This window comes from Oncorhynchus gorbuscha, linkage group LG06, assembly GCF_021184085.1.
Source record: "Oncorhynchus gorbuscha isolate QuinsamMale2020 ecotype Even-year linkage group LG06, OgorEven_v1.0, whole genome shotgun sequence".
Lineage (NCBI taxonomy): Eukaryota > Metazoa > Chordata > Actinopteri > Salmoniformes > Salmonidae > Oncorhynchus > Oncorhynchus gorbuscha.
Window position 1 is genome coordinate 15,721,390 of NC_060178.1, and position 18,516 is coordinate 15,739,905.

General features: G+C 41.4%; 1 protein-coding gene across 7 annotated transcripts in view; it reads left to right on the plus strand.

Moving 5' to 3' along the window:
- Window positions 1–228: 228 nt before the first annotated feature.
- The window catches only part of cadps2 (Ca++-dependent secretion activator 2), a 325,603-nt gene continuing 307,315 nt past the window's right edge, over window positions 229–18,516 (plus strand). For 2 of the 7 annotated variants that reach the window (XM_046352452.1, XM_046352455.1), the window contains exon 1: window positions 231–795. In XM_046352452.1, the coding sequence (XP_046208408.1) occupies window positions 487–795 (309 nt within the window). In that variant the 5' untranslated portion in view covers window positions 231–486. Of the gene's footprint in view, window positions 796–18,516 lie in introns of all 7 variants that reach the window. The other 5 variants (XM_046352456.1, XM_046352454.1, XM_046352457.1 and 2 more) reach the window with 4 other exon arrangements.

An 18,516-nucleotide genomic window follows, 5' to 3' on the forward strand; every position in this document is an offset into this window, starting at 1 on the left:
AATTTCTGCCAGACATAAAATTCACTGGAATTCAACGTAGGGTTTCCAGTAAATGGTTCAACAGCCTGTAGTACTATCTGATGTAATTCCATCAAGTGTTATTTGAAAATGTTACGGGATACGCAATTGTTTAAAGTTTTGGTGGCGACCCTTTGAGTGTGGCTTTAAGAGAAAGAAAGGCACCTCCCACATGTTGCTTTTCGTCCATGCTACAGGTTGTCCACCTGTACTGCTTGCTCTGACTGTATCGGCAGCCACACTGCTCGCACAGTCTTTTCAAAGGAGCAGAATAAACGAAAACCTCCGAGTTGCCTCGACTCACGTGCCCAAAAACTCCGCCCTCGCATTTATGTCAAGAAACATTTAACTCGAGTCGTCGTCACAGCTCCAAAAAACACCGGGGAATATAGGCAATTCAAGTGAAGCGGCGACCGCCACGTAGGCTACAGTGTGGGGGAAAGGAGTTTACCTTTGTTGTTGTAAAACATGTTAGACCCGTCCTCCAGCGAAGACTCGGGAGGAGAAATTGACGAGGACACTGAAGTTCCAAAAGACTCCCCCAAAAAGCCTTTGACTTCCTCGGGGCAAGGAGGTAAACATAAACGACCACCTGCGGACCAACCACAAGCCGAAAGTCCTTCTGCCGGAGACGAGCAGAAAAATGAGAAAGAACGACTTCAGAAAGAGGAAGCTGAGCGGAAAAGTAAACTACAGATTTATGTATTTGTGTTGCGATGTATAGCATACCCTTTCAATGCCAAACAACCCACGGATATGGCACGCAGGCAACAGAAGGTGAGTGATCGCAAATAAACGCACGGTCACATCGAACACCTTTCAAAGTAGCCAATTGAATCACAAGCACCTGCTTTCTTTTCAAGTTTTGCGCTCCACTGCCAGCCAGGCGAGGTGAAACCGTTTCACCCAACTTGATGCAAATTTAAAGCGTCAATTGGTAGTTGAAACATGTAATCCTCGACATTGTAATGTTAAAAAGCTGAGTGGGGGCTGGAGAAATGGAACCACTCAAATGCATAGACAGTTATGGATGCAAGGACTGACATATAAACATTATACATTTAATATTGTTTTAAGGCTATACAATGTTTGTTTACATTCCTTTACAAACATTTGTGTAAAACAAGTTTATATTTTGTGTTCTGATGGGGTTCGACAGTTGAACTAAGCTCATGAGACAAATTATTCTTGAAGTATTTCATTTATAAATAAGTCCCGAAATGGGTGTAGCTACACAAATTGCCCATTTTAACCCATGTATGCAAATAACATCAGAAGATCTGCAACTCATAGCTTTTTCCAAAATGATTGAATACACGTAAGCCTAAAAGTTATGAGGGAGCGTTGTACTTTTTTAAATCTTCAAATGCCTTCATTTGTTGTGACAGGGCTGAGTGCAGGTGTCATCTCCATCCTTTGCTCCCGAACATAAACTGAATGAATGATTGATGTTTAATATGGTAAATATTAGAGGCCTACATTGGCTATTGAACATTTCTTGAGTGCTTAAAAACAGATTAAATTTATTTGCAGACAAATGTAGTATTTTAGATATGGCCATTGACTCCTAAACTTTGGTTTGACGCCATGCCCAAGCGCTCAACAAAGCTCACAATCTATTTTTAAAGAATTCACTCACCGGCTCTGCGATATTCTTCTTGGAGCCGGGCCAGCAACTGTTTATTTTCTACGCAAGTAATTCTGATATGCACCTGCCGTCACATTAGTGGAAATGCCCATTAGGGCATGTATTTCACACCTTGGTCACACCCAGAGAGCGATAGAGGTGTCTGCTTGACTTAGAAGGGGGGAAAAAATAGGTCTTATTTGCGCTCAAACGAAGGCAAAAAAATACTGCTTCTCACAGCGCTCATGCATAAACCCCCCAGGATCGTAATTCATTGAGCGAAGTGGAACCGCTGGAGCGCTTGTATTGATTTTGGTGTTGTATTATGAAAACACCTCAAATCCCATGAGCCAATGGAAAGAGGCAACTGGTGGAGACATTGTGTTATAGGGAAGGGCCAGTGTTGGGATTGAGTCCAAATTAGCACATGGAGGAATCCTCCGAGAGATTAGAGAAGTAGGTTCACTTGGTTTGCATAGTCTTCTGCTGCTGCTGCATTCCTATTCTATGTCCATCTTCCTTACAGTAAACACATTTCACCCTGGCTCACTTGATGGACAGAATTATTTTAAGTCACTGACCATGACAAATGTGTGTGTGTGTGTGTGTGTGTGTGTGTGTGTGTGTGTGTGTGTGTGTGTGTGTGTGTGGTGTGTGTGTGCTTGCAGGGCCACGACACTACTTGTATCCAACTCGTTTTTTCACTGCCATCCCAGCTGACCAGTGAATTGGTGCTCTCTTTGCCGCAGTGGGGCGGCAGGTAGCTTAGTGGTTAGAGTGTTGGACTAGTGACCGAAAGTTTGCGAGATTGAATCCCTGAGTTGACAAGGTAAAAATCTATCGTTCTGCCCCTGAACAAGGGAGTTAGCCCACTGTTCCTAGGCCGCCATAGAAAATAAGAATTTGTTGCCTAGTTAAATAAAGGTAAAATAAAAAAGTTGTCTAGCTTCCATGGTTTAATGATAATTGAGCCATCAAACCCACAGGGCCATTTGATTACATGTTCAGGAGTCTTATGGCTTCGGGGTAAAAATTGTTGAGACACCTTTTTGTCCTTGATTTGGCTCTCCGGTACTGCTTGCCATGCGGTAGTAGAGAGAACAGTATATGACTGGGGTGGCTGGGGTCTTTGACAATTTTTAGGACCTTCCTCTGACACCGCCTGGTGTAGAGGTCCTGGATGGCAGGTAGCTTCACCCCAGTGATGTACTGGGCTGTACACACTACCCTCTAGTGCCTTGCGGTCAGAGGTAGAGAAATTGCCGTACCAGGCAGTGATGCAAACAGTCAGGATGCTCTCGATGTTGCAGCTGTAGAACCTTTTGAGGATCTCAGGACCCAAGCCAAATCTTTTTAGTTTCCTGAGGGGGGATAGGCTTTGTCGTGCCCTCTTCATGACTGTCTTGGTGTGTTTGGACCATTCTAGTTTTGTTGTTGATGTGGACACCGAGGAACTTGAACCTCTCAACCTGTTCTACTACAGCCCCATCGGGGGCGTGCCCGGTCCTCTTTTTCCTGATCAGGCCTACCACTGTTGTGTCATCTGCAAACTTAATGATGGTGTTGGAGTCGTGAGATTGGGATTTATAACTTTGTGGCTGTGGTAACTAGTGACGATCCTATTGCTGTCCCTCACTAGCCCCCATGTCTTGTCTCCAGAGAGATTTTTAGACACAATCAAACCCTGGTCTTGGCAATGGAGATAAACTGACTCTCCTACATCGTTGTTGTTCAAAGAAAACGTCATGTCCAATGATATCAATCAAAAGCCTTCTGTGGATCATCTTTTTTTCTGGAACCATTGTATAATTCCTGGGGATATTGCAGGTTTGATAAGTTTACCGTAACTGGAGAAACCAGCTCTACTGCGTCAGTCTCCTCCTTATTTGCGTAGTTGACTGGTTGTAAGTGGGACTGAAGTAGTCACGTGCTGACTAGCCATCTCAGTATCTCTATCTGACTCTTGTCTCAGGTACTGTAACTGTCTTATGACGAACCATAGGATCAAACAGAACATTCATTGTCAATACAGTGTATCATAGTATAACCACAAACTGGCTCCGTCAATGTATTGGCAACTGCTTCAGAAAGGCTTAGGATGCTTTTATACAGGCAGCTCAATTCTGCTCTTTTGACACCAATTGGTCTTTTGCCCAATCACATAAGATCTTTTCACATGACATATTTTTCAGAGCTGATCTAATTGGTCAAATTTAGAGGGGGGGGGGGGGGAGATCCGAATTTTGCTTCCTGTGTGAACGCAGCCTTATTTGCTTTCCCTCCTCCAGACTAGAGGTTGACCGATTATGATTTTTCAACGCCGATACCGATTATTGGAGGACCAAAAAAGTCGATACTGATTAATCAGCAGATTTAAAAATAAAAAAATGTATTATTTATTTTTTACTTGTAATAATGACAATTACAACAATACTGAATTAACACTTATTTTAACTTAATATAAAACATCAATAAAATCAATTAAGCCTCAAATAAATAATGAACCCTGTTCTATTTGGTTTAAATAATGCAAAAACAAAGTGTTGGAGAAGAAAGTAATATGTGCCATGTAAGAAAGCTAACGTTTAAGTTCCTTGTTCAGAACATGTGAACATATGAAAGCTGGTGGTTCCTTTTAACATGAGACTTCAATATTCCAAGGTAAGAGGTTTTAGGTTGTAGTTAATTTACTATTTATAGGACTATTTCTCTCTATACCATTTGTATTTCATATGCCTTTGACTATTGGATGTTCTTATAGGCACTTTAGTATTGCCAGTGTAACAGTATAGCTTCCGTCCTCCTCCTCGCCCCTACCTGGGCTCGAACCAGGAACACATCGACAACACCCACACTCGAAGCATCGTTACCCATCGCTCCACAAAAGCCGCGGCCCTTGCAGCGCAAGGGGAATAACTACTCCAAATCTAAACGCGAGTGACGTTTGAAACAGTATTAGTGCACACCCAGCTAACTAGCTAGCCATTTCACATTGGTTACACCAGCCATTAGGCTGATAGGCTTGAAGTCATAAACAGCGCTGTGCTTGTGAAGAGCTGCTGGCAAAACCCATGAAAGTGCTGTTTGAATGAATGATTACGGGCCTGCTGCTGCTCAGTCAGACTGCTCTATCAAATCAGACTTAATTATAACATAACACACAGAACTATGAGCCTTTGGTCATTAATATGATCAAATCCGGAAACTATCATTTCGAAAACAAAATGTTTATTATTTCAGTGAAATATGGAACCGTTCGGTATTTTATCTAACGAGTGGCATCCCTAAGTCTAAATATTCTTGTTACATTGCACAACCTTCAATGTATGTCATAATTACGTAAAATTCTGGCAAATTAGTTCGCATTGAGCCATACAGCCCAAACTGTTGCATATACCCTGACTCTGCGTGCAATGAACGCAAGAGAAATGACACAATTTCACCTGGTTAATATGGCCTGCTAAACTGGATTAGTAGTTATAACTAGTGATTGATTGTTTTTTATAAGATAAGTTTAATGCTAGCTAGCAATTTACATTGGCTTCTACTGCATTCGCGTAACGGGCAGCCTAGTCTTGGAGTGCAATGGTTAGATCGTTGGACTAGTTAACTGTGTGGTTGCAAGATTGGAACCCCTGAGCTGTCAAGGTGAAAATCTGTCGTTCTGCCCCTGAACAAGGCAGTTAACCCACAGTTCCTAGGCAGTCATTGAAAATAAGAATGTTCTTAACTGACTTGCCTAGTTAAATAAAAGGTATAAGAAAAATAATATTAATAATCGGAAATCGACGCCCAAAAATACCGATTTCCGATTGTTATGAAAACTTGAAATTGGCCCTAATTAATCGGAATGGCCGATTTTAATCGGTCGACCTCTACTCCAGACCTCTGATTGTAAGATCCCAGAGGACCATAGATCAGGGCCATAGACCACTAACGGATTTGTCCATCAGTACAAAAAGTAAAATTGACTGAAGCTAGATGATGGCTAATGCAACAGTGTGCCTAGCAGATTTATTGAAGAATGGATTGAGAGGACACACACATTTTATTTTTCACTGAACCCACATTTTTCATTTTTAAATCACAGAATACATTTACATTTTAACGAGTTTACTAGAAATCACGCTTTTTCCTAACACTTTGATGCCAAAGTGATTCTGCTTGTGTCAATGACTTCTTTCTGTTGCCTTACTTGTGACCGCTTCTACTGCACTGTCAAATTCCTCCTTTGCATTGGACTGCAAATCGGGCCACAGCATTGGTCTGTTTTTTTATAAAGGAGGAGAGAGTAGCTACTGTCCACGAGGAGCTGAATCAAACTTTCTCTCCCATAAGGCTTGCCTTCTCCTCTTTCCACAAAATGTTGGCTCTTTCAGTGCAAGTCCTTGAGGGTTGTCTGCCTTGAGGGTTGTCTGCCTTGAGGGTTGTCTGCCTTGAGGGTTGTCTGCCTTGAGGGTTGTCTGCCTTGAGGGTTGTCTCACTTTCTTATTTTCTGTCTTTAATCTCAATGTTAATTTATTAAATTGTTTTTGTACTTTTTATTCCTTTTTTCCCCAATTGGTAGTTAGTCTGGTCCCATTGCTGCAATTCCCGTACAGACTCGGGAAAGGCGAAGGTTGAGAGCCATGTGTCCTCTGAAACACAACCCTGCCAAGCCACACTGCTCGCTTACCCTGGAAGCTAGTCACACCAATTGTGTCAGAGGAAACACTGTACTACTGGAGACCGAAGTCGGCGTGCATGTGCCTGGCACATCACAAAGAGTCGCTAGATCGTGATGGGTTAAGAACATCCCGGCCGGCCAAACCCTCCTGTAACCTGGACGACCCTGGGCCAATTGTGCGCAGCCTCATGGGTCTCCCGATCGCGGCTGGCTGCAACACAGCCTGGGATCAAACCTGCGATGCAGTGCCTTAGACCGCTGCGCCACTCGGGTGGCTCCCTTTCTTTATTTAACACAATGGAAACATGTAGTTTAGCTGCCATGATTAGTGTGTAATAATATTGAGGATTTCAATTAACTTACATGAGAATGGCAGTAACAGTAAAAATACATTTGATAATATTCTCTCCGGTCTCTCTTGACAATCCTCATAGTAACCGGAGAGAAACCATAAGCTGTTAGTCTCCCCTACTCACTTTTTGTCTCCAGGCATGCATGACAGCTAAGGACCGCCTCAGGAACACCTCTCCCATGCATCCTTCCTTCCACATGTCTAATCATCTGGCTATTTTTTTTGTGCTTCACAATTTGATGTTAAAGGATAAGTCTCCCTGTGTAGCTCTGTGGACTGGTGGGTGAAATTGGTGGCCCATAAGGTTTCTTCAGGCATACTTCCGTCCTGTTTTTCCCTTGACAATTTCCCTCTGTGGATCTTCCCAGGGGCTTATGTAACTCACTTCCTCCTCACCCTCCACTGTCAACAAGTGACTGGACAGTTCAGTGGGGCTTTCTGAGTAGAGACTCTGCGTGGAGAGTTGTAGACTCGGAGAAACCCTGAGGGCAGAGCTAGCCCTATAACCCCATTATGTGTCTTGTTGCTACCCTGGTTTAGAGTCCAGATCTGGAGGGGATACCATGGTACCTGGGTTCTTCACTCTGTAAATGTCCTTACGTATCTTGAAAGGTGCAAATAAAATGTGTTATTATTCTAGCCCATAGTTTTTTGGCGGTCAATGTAGCAGGACAAGATGATGCCAATATAGCTCTTGGTTGCTTAAATGAGGTCGATGATAGCTAATAGTTGTTGCAAAAGTTGACATGCTTGGCATTGCCTGGAGTGACAGGCTTTGGAATAGATTGTGTTAGGATGTCTCTCAGGTAGGCCTACAATATTATTGATCATCTTTGGAGAAGAGACTAATGTTTGATGCTACAGAACAGTGTAAGGAAATAAGAATCCAAGGCTTTGTATTGTTTCATGAACAAAAAGGTTGGAAAACACCCAATTGTCTTGCACACAATTGTTTTGGAAACTGCATTTTGATACATTCCAATTTGCAGTAACGGGCAGTAAGGTTTTAAAGCAAATAAAGGCCTTTCTAATGATGTTTTTTCCCATGTGTTGTTGTAGGCTTGTTTGGTCAGCCACTTTGCTGTTGAATTTCTTCTGCCACACGGTCATGCTCATGCCAATGGAAATCATGATATTGTGGCCACCTCAGAGGACACTTTGGCCTATAACCTACATTTCAATGGGCTTTTTTCCCAAATTACCCTTTGTGTCCCTCATTGAGAAACGGCACAATGTTTTCTTTGTCCCCTCGAGCAATGTATCTTCTCACATTTTTATCTCTTTTGTTTACAGAGAGTTCTCGTGATGCTATCTCAAGAATTGACTGTTGGCTTAATTTGTAACACCCTTGAGGACACTGGTGTCGTTGTTTTTCTGTATGTTTGTAAATGCTTTTATTAAATATCTGGGGTCATCTCTCTAAACAGTGCCAGTAGGGGCCTATGCCAGCAGATCCGGTCTGTGGGTCTGCTTGCTAATGAAGTCCCTGGGGACTGATCCAGTACTACTCAATATGTTGCGCATGTGTGTTCAGGAGATCATTTGTGCTCCCAGAAGCTCTGGGGAGGTTCTCTGAGGCACTCATTTGGCCATTTGCACATTTTATGTTTTTGTCAGACTATAGACAAAATGACGTTTTGGAGCGGGCTTGTACTTGTAGTAACATTTTGGGTTAAATTTCCAGAAATCCTCCACTGCAGCAAAGTTGAACCTTTTTATTTGGAATGCCAATGTTTTTTTTCTCTATTGACCTTCATCCATCCTTTTGAATCACTTTTTATTTCCAACGCACTGGCTTTTTTAATGCGATGACATTTAATTTGGTATTTCTGAGTTCAAACATCAGGGGCAAATCCTTTTCAGTTCTACCTCTAGCAAACACTGACAAGTTGGGAACTTCCCAAAGATGCAACTACCTCACAAAATATTGGTCACAGGTTTGATCCTCTCTCCCCTCTTAATTCCTTAACAGCCATGGTTTGACAGTGAGCATTTTATGATACAGTAGCAACAGATTTGAATGAATATGTGCTAGTACATATCATGTAAAAAAAACATGTCCCTTGGTAACCTAGTATATTACAATGATTGCCTACTTTTATGCCACAAGCAACTTACATTTTCCATAGTTCTTGAACTGGCTGACAATGACACCTGGAGAAAAATGATGAAAAGCAATACCATTTGTGTATTCATACCAAAGTTAGCCAAATATATCTCAACTCCACCATACCACATCCTCGGAGTTGAGTGCAGACGAGAGTTTTTGAAGGGAACTTCTGACTCCTTCAAGTCGCTGTGCAATCAATCATTTTTTTGAAGTATATTCTTACACCCTTAGCGTGTACCGATGTTTGTCCTCTGTTGCGTGCCTTTCTTTGTTTACTGAAATCCATAATTTTAATTAAAACAATAAGTACAACCGCCGACCTGTTGCTGTGCCGATTTGAATCTCAACAAGGAAACGGTCTGTGGTTTGTATTTGATTAATGTTTTATTAAAAAGTATGGATTTCAACAAACAAAGGCACGCAACAACAGAGGACAAACATAGGTAAACGGTAAGGAGGTAACCTTTTTGAAGTATCGATTTCACATTGAGTCAGAGGTTCACTCAAACTCTTGTCTGCATTAACTCCAGATGTGGTATCGTGGAGTTGAGATGTACTGGCTGGCTCTACCAAAGTAGGCCTAATGGTCTTAAAACGAGAATTAGCACACCACTCAATTATCTGCCTCATTGAATTGGTTCCTTCTGATGAGCTGTGTGTGTGACACATGAGCACAGTTTGCTTCCTCACAGGGTATTGATTGAGCAAACACAATGCGCAATGCTTTTGGAGGTTTGCGTCTGAAATTGAAAATGACACGTTGTATAAGCAATCAGTCTGTCTTTCATGCCCTGTCCTTCAGGCTAAAGTCACTTCTGATAGAATCTTATCTGAGGGCTGTGGTGACAGATTGGCAAAAGAGACTTATCCATCATACACCTTTTAATTACGTCTCTCTCCGTCAGTCATGAGAAGATCTTCCATTGTTCTCAACATCTGTTATTTTCTTCACTCTCAATGACTATGGGAGAATCTCAATTGCATACTCACGTCCTCTCGCCTCATTGTCAAAACCCATTGGAGGAGAAGGTCAGAGGGGAGGTTCTCCCTATGTTACAACATTTCTCAAGAGTCTAATTACATCTTTTGTGTTCGTTTCCTGCTTTTAGATGCGTTGTTTTCCTCCTGCGTATAATTTCCTGGTTTTTACTATGCTCTGTGAGCTGAATAAAGCTCATTTCAACTGATTTGGTAGAAATTCTAATTCTGCTCCCAACTCTGTATATTCAACTGCTTTGTGATTCCAAAAAAATAAATTCCTGGCCATGCATTTGCATTGAATGCCCTGTGGCATTTTCTCTGGTCTTAAAACCAGCTTTTGGCTGAATCATAATTCCACCCCTCCTAAACACTTTTTTTCTCCAGTAAAGATACGTTTGGAAAATGTAAACCTGCTCAGATGAAAGTTTTGGAGCTATTAATGTACTTTTTTAATCAAAAGGATTCTGAAGTTAAACTTGGTCAAACTGGAAAAAATCTGTAGAATAAGGAAAATATCCCCAGCCCATTGCCTTTGGCAGCCTTGTTATCGGATCATATTCCTTCCACTTGTGGAAACTGGAAGGCTCTGTCTTCAAAAGAGACGCAGTTGGCAGAATGTCGGCATGACAGAAGAGGCGACACTAGAGAGGGGGAGATGGGGAGAGATGGAATATGAAAACGAAGGCTTACTGGGACTTGAGTGAAGCTGCCCCCAGGTTTGTCACGACTCATTCCGCCCCTCAGCGCCTAGCTGTTCTCAGCTGATAAAGACACACGCGCAGACTGCACACTGGTCTAGCCCCTTGTCTTCTCATGTGATGAGAGGACCAGAGTCTTGTTACAGTAGGTGTGTATTAATAACTCAGCTGTGATTGACAGTATCACCATCCACTAACTCGCTGTGTGACAACATCCTGTTCCCTATACTACTTCATATTCCTGTTGCTGTGTTGGTTTCTCCATTTGAGTTGGTGTTATGATGGTACACAACTGTAAGTAAGTGGATGTCCTTTCTGGTGAACAGGCATGTTTCCAACTCCCTTCTGAGGTAATGCCAGAGAAGCACTCGGGTGCCATTCTCTGTGATTATGTATACAGTTACATATTAAATGCATGTACGTATAGGATACAGCAACTCATTTGAGGTCATGGTGCTCTGATGAAGGAGCTTTCTCAGACTATTGCGAGACTGTTGAAGGGATGCTATCCCACTGTTTTGAGGAGTTTAGTTTGCCTCTCATCTTCATCTAGCATTAGAACCTCACGATGCTTGAGTCATTTTCCCTCCTTGAACGTGGACAGAGGCACTTTCTTGTAGGCACTTTCTCCAACTTTCACAACTCGGAAATTATGCATTTGACGCTGGCACACTAAGTAGCCCACCCCCAGCTTTATTTTAGCTTCTTCTTTCTCTCCCTCACTCATTTCCAAGTCCCTTTCTTCTCTCGTCCCCCTGTCGGAAATGGGAGACTGGACAAGACAGGTGCTGTAATCTCTCGTTTGATCTCCTTTGATCTCTGTGCTGTCAACCCCAATGTTGTTGTTTTTTCTGACTGTTTTCCATGTTATTTGGTTAGTTCTCTTAGGCATCCTCATAGATAATTATGTTATCATGGGACTGCCCATATTTCCCTCTGGCCAACGCCAATTGGCGGCCAAACGTTTGCCTTAGGACGCAAAGGTGCGTCATGAGTCAGGGAAATGTTCTTAGTGGGGGAATGTTTTAGTGGGTGGAATATTAGGACAATTGACAAAGTTGCAGCTAAACAATGTAAGTTATTATGGTACAGATGTATGGACACTTAATCATCATGGTGCTTTTAATGGGATTATTTTAAATGTATGCTGTAGGACTAAAAACAGATCTGGCTATATAATCAATAAAATAATGGCCAACACTTTTTTGAATATAGATAGATAAATAATAGAGATCTGAGCTCATAAGCAACAAAATAATATTTTATTATGGTGAGAGATTATATTACTGTTTTAAGTACCTCAATGGATCGGAAAGGAAATCATTCCACAAACTATCATCCTCAAGCTCTTTAGGAGATTACAAAGATCATGGATACATTAGAACTAGTGGATATATGGAGGTTGAAAACCCTGACCTACTGAGATATACATGGAGGCTTAATCAAGCTTGATTACTTCCTAGTCTCGTTCTTGCTGGCATCAAAAGTTAAAAATAACATTTTAAAAAGTATTAATAGGAGACATGTTTTCTTTTGTCTCCTCCATTTCCACTGAATGATGTTAACTGTAAGGATTTCTTTCCTAATAAAAATTATAATAATAATGTAACATTTAGAAATTTACGGAAATACTGGTGTGAAGGTGAACTTACAGACTGAAATTTTTCATTCTGGAAAACACCAGGGCTTGACGATATACCAGTAGAGGTATATCAGATCTTTTTTTTATGTAATAAAGATCCATTATTAGCATATTTGAATTACTCTTATATAAATGGTAGACTTCCAGGTACTCAACAACGTCTGATTTCATTACTTCTAAAACAAGACCCAGGTGGTAAGTATAAAGATCCAGTCCATTTAACAACTGGAGGCCTCTAACATTTCATTGTTGTGATGTTATAATCCTGGCGAAATGCATAGCATATAGAATTAAAAGGTTATACCAGATATGGTTCATTCTGATCAGACAGGTTTTTACATGGACGATATATAGGACATAATATAAGACAATTACTTAAAACAATTGAACATTGTGAAACATTGAAGATACCAGGTCTGTTCTTCATAGCACATTTAAAAAAGGCATTTTGATAAAGTACAATTAGAATGTATATATAAATGCCTAGAATAGTTACATTTTGGTGAATCTCTTATACAATGGGTTAAAGTTATGTACAGCAACCCCAGATGTAAAATAGTAAACAGTGGTTTCTTCTCAAAGTATTGAGCTTTTCGAGGAGTAAAACAAGGCTGTCCATTGTCTCCATATTTATTATGGCCATGCTAGATATTAAAATTAGATCCAACAAGAACATCAAGGTGTTAGAAATCCAGGGGATAAAAACAAATGTGTCAATGTGCTGATGACCTTAGTTTTTTCTTAAGTCTGCAATCTGGATCCCTGCCCAGTCTCTCTCATTGAATATCTTGATCACTTTTCTAGCCTCTATGGATTAAAACCTAATCATGACAAGTGTACCATATGTATTGGATCGCTAAAAAAAATAGTGTTTACACTACCTTGTAGTTTACCAATAAAATGGGCAGATGGTGAAGTAGAGATATTGGTATTCGCATCTCAAAAAATATAAATGAATTTACCACAATTAATTTCAATAGAAAGTTAGCAAAACTAGATAAGATTCTGCAACCATGGAGAAGTAAATAGTTGTCTATTTATGGAAGAATCACATTAATTAACTATTTGGTTCTGTCACAGTTTACTACTTACTTACTAATGGCACTGCCTACTCCAGATTATTCGTTTAAAAAATCATATGAGCAAAAAATATTTCATTTTATTTGGAATGCTAAGCCAGACAAAATTAAACGTGCCTATTTATATAATGAATATGAGTTTGGGGGGCTACAAAAAACCACAAGGGTAACATTAAAGTATTAGAACATGAAGGTCAAACAATACAGCATCAAGACACTATCAAACATGTATCAGTCTTTCCACAACAGAGCCATCCTTGTGTGAGGGTGCGTGTGCATGATAGTGATATAAAATGCATGTCATAGATTCCTTTTTCATGACCACAATCTTGTGAAACTCGAACCCTCGAAGATCCCTCCCCCACAGTTCCCCAATAGCTGTCCCTCAACCATTCAAGACCCCTTCCACAGTCCCCCATCCCACAAGAACCCTCCCAATGCACCAACAACCAAGAGAATGAACTAAAGAGAAAAAGGAAAGACAGAAGAAAACGGCAAACAACAATGCACATTTGACAAATTTTTAAATAATACATTCAAAACAAAAGGACATCAAGGACAACGGAAATCATAACAGCAATGCCTTCTTTATGTTTCTGTGCATGTCTGGCACTATTACATGTATGTGTGTGTTCTCGTATGTGTTTATTTGATTGAAAGTGTGTGTATATGCATGTGTACAAACACCTGCACGGCGTCAGCCTCGGGAAAACCGGCATTAGTTGTAGAAACACTGCCACTTAGTGTCATTCAAATGTACTTTTATGTTTTATTTGGACTTTTCCCCCTTTTTTATCTTTTGACCATCATTCTCTCTCACACAGCAACTCCACTCCCAATTGTCTCCAATTCCACATACCAACCCTCAGCTTCCCACAGCCCATCCCATCTATCTCTGCTGGCCACCCGCTTCGTGTTTCTACTCAACACATATCTTTCAACTATGCTATGATGTTTAACGTACAATTTCAATCTATCAAATCAAATCTAATTTTATTTGTCACATACACATGGTTAGCAGATGTTAATGCGAGTGTAGCGAAATGCTTGTGCTTCTAGTTCCGACAATGCAGTAATAACCAAGTAATCTAACAATTCCAAAATTACTGTCTTATACACAGTGTAAGGGGATAAATAATATGTACATAAAGAATGAGTGATGGTACAGAGCAGCATAGGCAAGATACAGTAATGGTATCGAGTACAGTTTATACATATGAGATGAGTATGTAAACGAAGTGGCATATTTAAAGTGGCTAGTGATACATGTATTACATAAGGATGCAGTAGATGATATAGAGTACAGTATATATATACATATGAGATGAATAATGTAGGGTATGTAAACATTATACTAGGTAGCATTGTTTAAAGTGGCTAGTGATATATTTGACATAATTTCCCATCAATTCCCATTATTAAAGTGGCTGGAGTTGGGTCAGTGTCAATGACAGTGTGTTGGCAGCAGCCACTCAGTGTTAGTGGTGGCTGTTTAACAGTCTGATGGCCTTGAGATAGAAGCTGTTTTTCAGTCTCTCGGTCCCAGCTTTGATGCACCTGTACTGACCTCGCCTTCTGGATGATAGCGGGGTGAACAGGCAGTGGCTCGGGTGGTTGTCCTTGATGATCTTTATGGCCTTCCTGTAACATCGGGTGGTGTAGGTGTCCTGGAGGGCAGGTAGTTTGCCCCCGGTGATGCATTGTGCAGACCTCACTACCCTCTGGAGGGCCTTACGGTTGTGGGCGGAGCAGTTGCCGTACCAGGCGGTGATACAGCCCGCCAGGATGAAGTTTCTAACAATGTTTGAATGATGTCTGTGAGTATAACATAACTCATATGACAAGCAAAAACTTGAGAAAAAATCCAACCCGGAAGTGGGAAATCTGAGGTTTGTAGGTCTTCAATTCTTTGCTTATCCAAGCTACAGTGGAAATGGGGTAATGTTGCACTTCCTAAGGCTTCCACTAGATGTCAACAGTCTTTAGAACCTTGTTTCATGCTTCTACTATGAAGTGGGGCCCGAATGAGAGGGGAATGAGTCAGGTGTCTGGCAGAGAGCCACAAGCTCGTGACGCGCGTTCTTGTGAAAGTTACCTCGCGTTCCATTGCTTTTCTACAGACAAAGGAATTCTCCGGTTGGAACATTATTGAAGATTTATGTTAAACACATCCTAAAGATTGATTCTATACATCGTTTGACATGTTTCTACGGACTGTAACGGAACTTTTTGGACTTTTCGTCCGTACTTTGCGCTGGACTTGCACGCATAAGAAAGCTGTAAGAAAAACTAAGATAGTTGTGGGGGGGGGGGTGTTCAAAAAAACTTAAACTATAATTCAATACAACTAATGCATAATGGGAGAGGTTGGTGGTTGTGTGTGGGGGTTAGGGGTGGACTGAAGTAGATTATATTGTTCATTTGCATGGTCCACATTGCACCTTGCCCAGCCACTCTAATAAAGCACTCTTGTATTGGACTTGTTAGGAATTGTTGTGACAGATAGGGCCTGTCATAGTATCCAGCTATGTGAACCCCTGAGATTGTCTCTGTGCCCGACCTTGTCAGTGGAAATGCAATGTACTTGTTGATAAAGGATTATGAATTTAGTGGAATTGAATGGTTTTACTGAGGCGGGTGCTTAGATTGGCAAATGTAATAAGACTTCTCTGCCACAGTGATGATCAACTGATTTCAAATGGCCTGCACAGACTGCTCTATCCAGCTTCCCATGTTCTATTTATATTCAGTCACTTGTGAAGTCACTGTTGCCATCTCCCATAGAGCTGGGACGACAAACCAATAAAACGACATCGAACGCACCGATCACTTATCGCAGGCATTTTGCTGGTATTGGTCATTACCATAAGTAGCCTATACTAGAGAAATGTGAAGTTTGAAGTGAAATAATTTGCTAATATGGGTCATGGATAATGTTACAATTGACCGCTACAACCATAAACTAGTAGTAGTAGTTTTAAAGGATAATACAATTTTTAAAAACGGTGTTGCACTTTCATGTTTTATTAATTTTATTGTAATTGTCATCGTGATATGGCTTTTTGTCCATATGACCCAGCTCTACTCTTCCCTTTTCTCCATCATCTCCGGTTCTATCTCCTCTTGTTCTCCTCCCGTGTCTTTTCCTTTCCTCTACCTCAATTGTCATCCGTTTCCTTCTTCCTCTCGTCCTCCCCCTTCTTGGCCTCTTATCCATTTCCTGCTGTGGCTTAGGGGAGTGCTATTCTGCCTCATTGGCTTCGCCTATCAGCGACTGTTAAAAGGAACCATCTCCCTCCGATTCCATCACATGTCTTTCTCAAACCATTACTCTTTCCCTCTAACCTTTTTCTTTCTGTTATCCTTTCCTCCCTAACTTCCTCTCTCACACCCCAGATCTCCCTATAAGGTTCTTTCCTCACATATTTTCACCTTTCTTTTCACCACCTAACTCCTTCCATTAACTCTCCTATTAAATGTCTTCGCCTGTTCCCTTCCTCCTCAACTCCCCCTCTTTCCCCTCCTATCTTCAGGATGTTACTTTCTCACAGGCTGTGGGTGGGTGTGTTAAGTAAATCAATGTTAGCAAATGGCTGGGAAAGCATGGCAATCCAGATGCGTTCCTTCCCCTTGACATACTTGGTTGTATTCCTCTAAATTTGGAGTCGTTTACTTCAACACTTTAGTGAAATCAGGTGCTTCAGGCTCTTGGACATGTTAGTTGAAGTGCACTGCTATCCTGATTTCATATCATTATAAGGATGATATAATTACTGTCATAAAATATCTGACTGCTGTCCTTTCAGGAATTACAGCTGACATACTGCTTTCATGACTCACAAAGCATCATTCAAAGTTTGACCGTCATGGCAGTGTTTTGTCAGTTGATTTAGATTCCTGTTGGATTAATAGGGTATCAGAATTTTGTGCCAAACAGATTTTAGTACACTGATTTCCATCTTCCTGATTTTTATTTTATTTGTCTTTTTAAAGTGGGAAACCCATTAAAGTGGTGTTATTACAGACCTGTGTTATTGAACACACAGGTCTACAGGTGGTTACTGTAACCATTGTCTTCGTTATTTGGAGAACTTCCTTTGATTTCATAAGAGCTGGTCCATAAGCATTGTGAAGAGACCATGAGGTCAAGGCAATATACTCTTCCTTCTAGCCTCTATATTGTTGGTCATATACCCATGTGGGAAAAAAAACTCATTTTGAAAAGGAAATGAGCGAGAACCTGTCAGATCAATGTATTTTAAACTCAACCGTTTGCTTCGTTTCCAAAAAGTATGTGGACACCCCTTCAAATTAGTGGATTCGGCTATTTCAGCCACACCCATTGCTGATAGGTGTATAAAATCGAGCACACTGCCATGCAATCTCCATAGACAAACATTGGCAAAAGAATGGCCTGTACTGAAGAGCTCAGTGACTTTCAACGTGGCACCATAGGATGCTCCTTTCCAACAAGTCAGTTTGTCACATTTCTGCCCTGCTAGAGCTGCCCCGGGCAACTAAGTGCTGTTATTGTGAAGTGGAAACGTCTAGGAGCAATAACGACTCAGCTGCAAAGTGGTAGGCAACAGAAGCTCACAAAATGAGACTGCCAAGTGTTGTAGTGTGTAAAAAAAAAAATGCCGGTCCTCGGTTGCAACACTCACTACCATGTTCCAAACTACCGATAGAAGCAACTTCAGCACAATAACTGTTTGTCGGCAGCTTCGATAAATGGGTTTTCATGGCCGAGGAGCCGCCAGCAAGCCTAAGATCACCATGCACAATGCCAAGCGTCGACTGGCGTGGTGTAAAGCTCGCCTTCATTGGACTCTAGAGCGGTGGAAATGCGTTCTTTGGGGTGATGAATCACGCTTCACCCCCTCACAGTCCGACGGACAAATCTGGATTTGGGGGATGCCAGGAGAACGCTTCCTGTTCGAATGCATAGTGTTTACTGTAAAGTTTGGTGGAGGAGGAATAATGGTCTGGTGCTGTTTTTTTCATGGTTTGTGCTAGGCCCCTTAGTTCCAGTGAAGGGAAATCTTTACGCTACAGCATACAAAGACTTTCTTGACGATTCTGTGTTTACAACTTTGGAAGCAGTTTGGGGAAGACCCTTTCCTGTTTCAGCATGACAACGCCCCCGTGCACAAAGTGAGGTCCAAACAGAAATGGTTTGTTGAGAATGGTGTGGAAGAGCTTGACTGGCTTGCACAGAGCCCTGACCTCGTCCCTATCAAACACCTTTGGGATGAATTGGAACGCCGACTGTGAGCCAGGCCTAATCGCCCGACCTCACTAATGCTCTTGTGGCTGAATGGAAGCAAGTCCCTGCAGCAATGT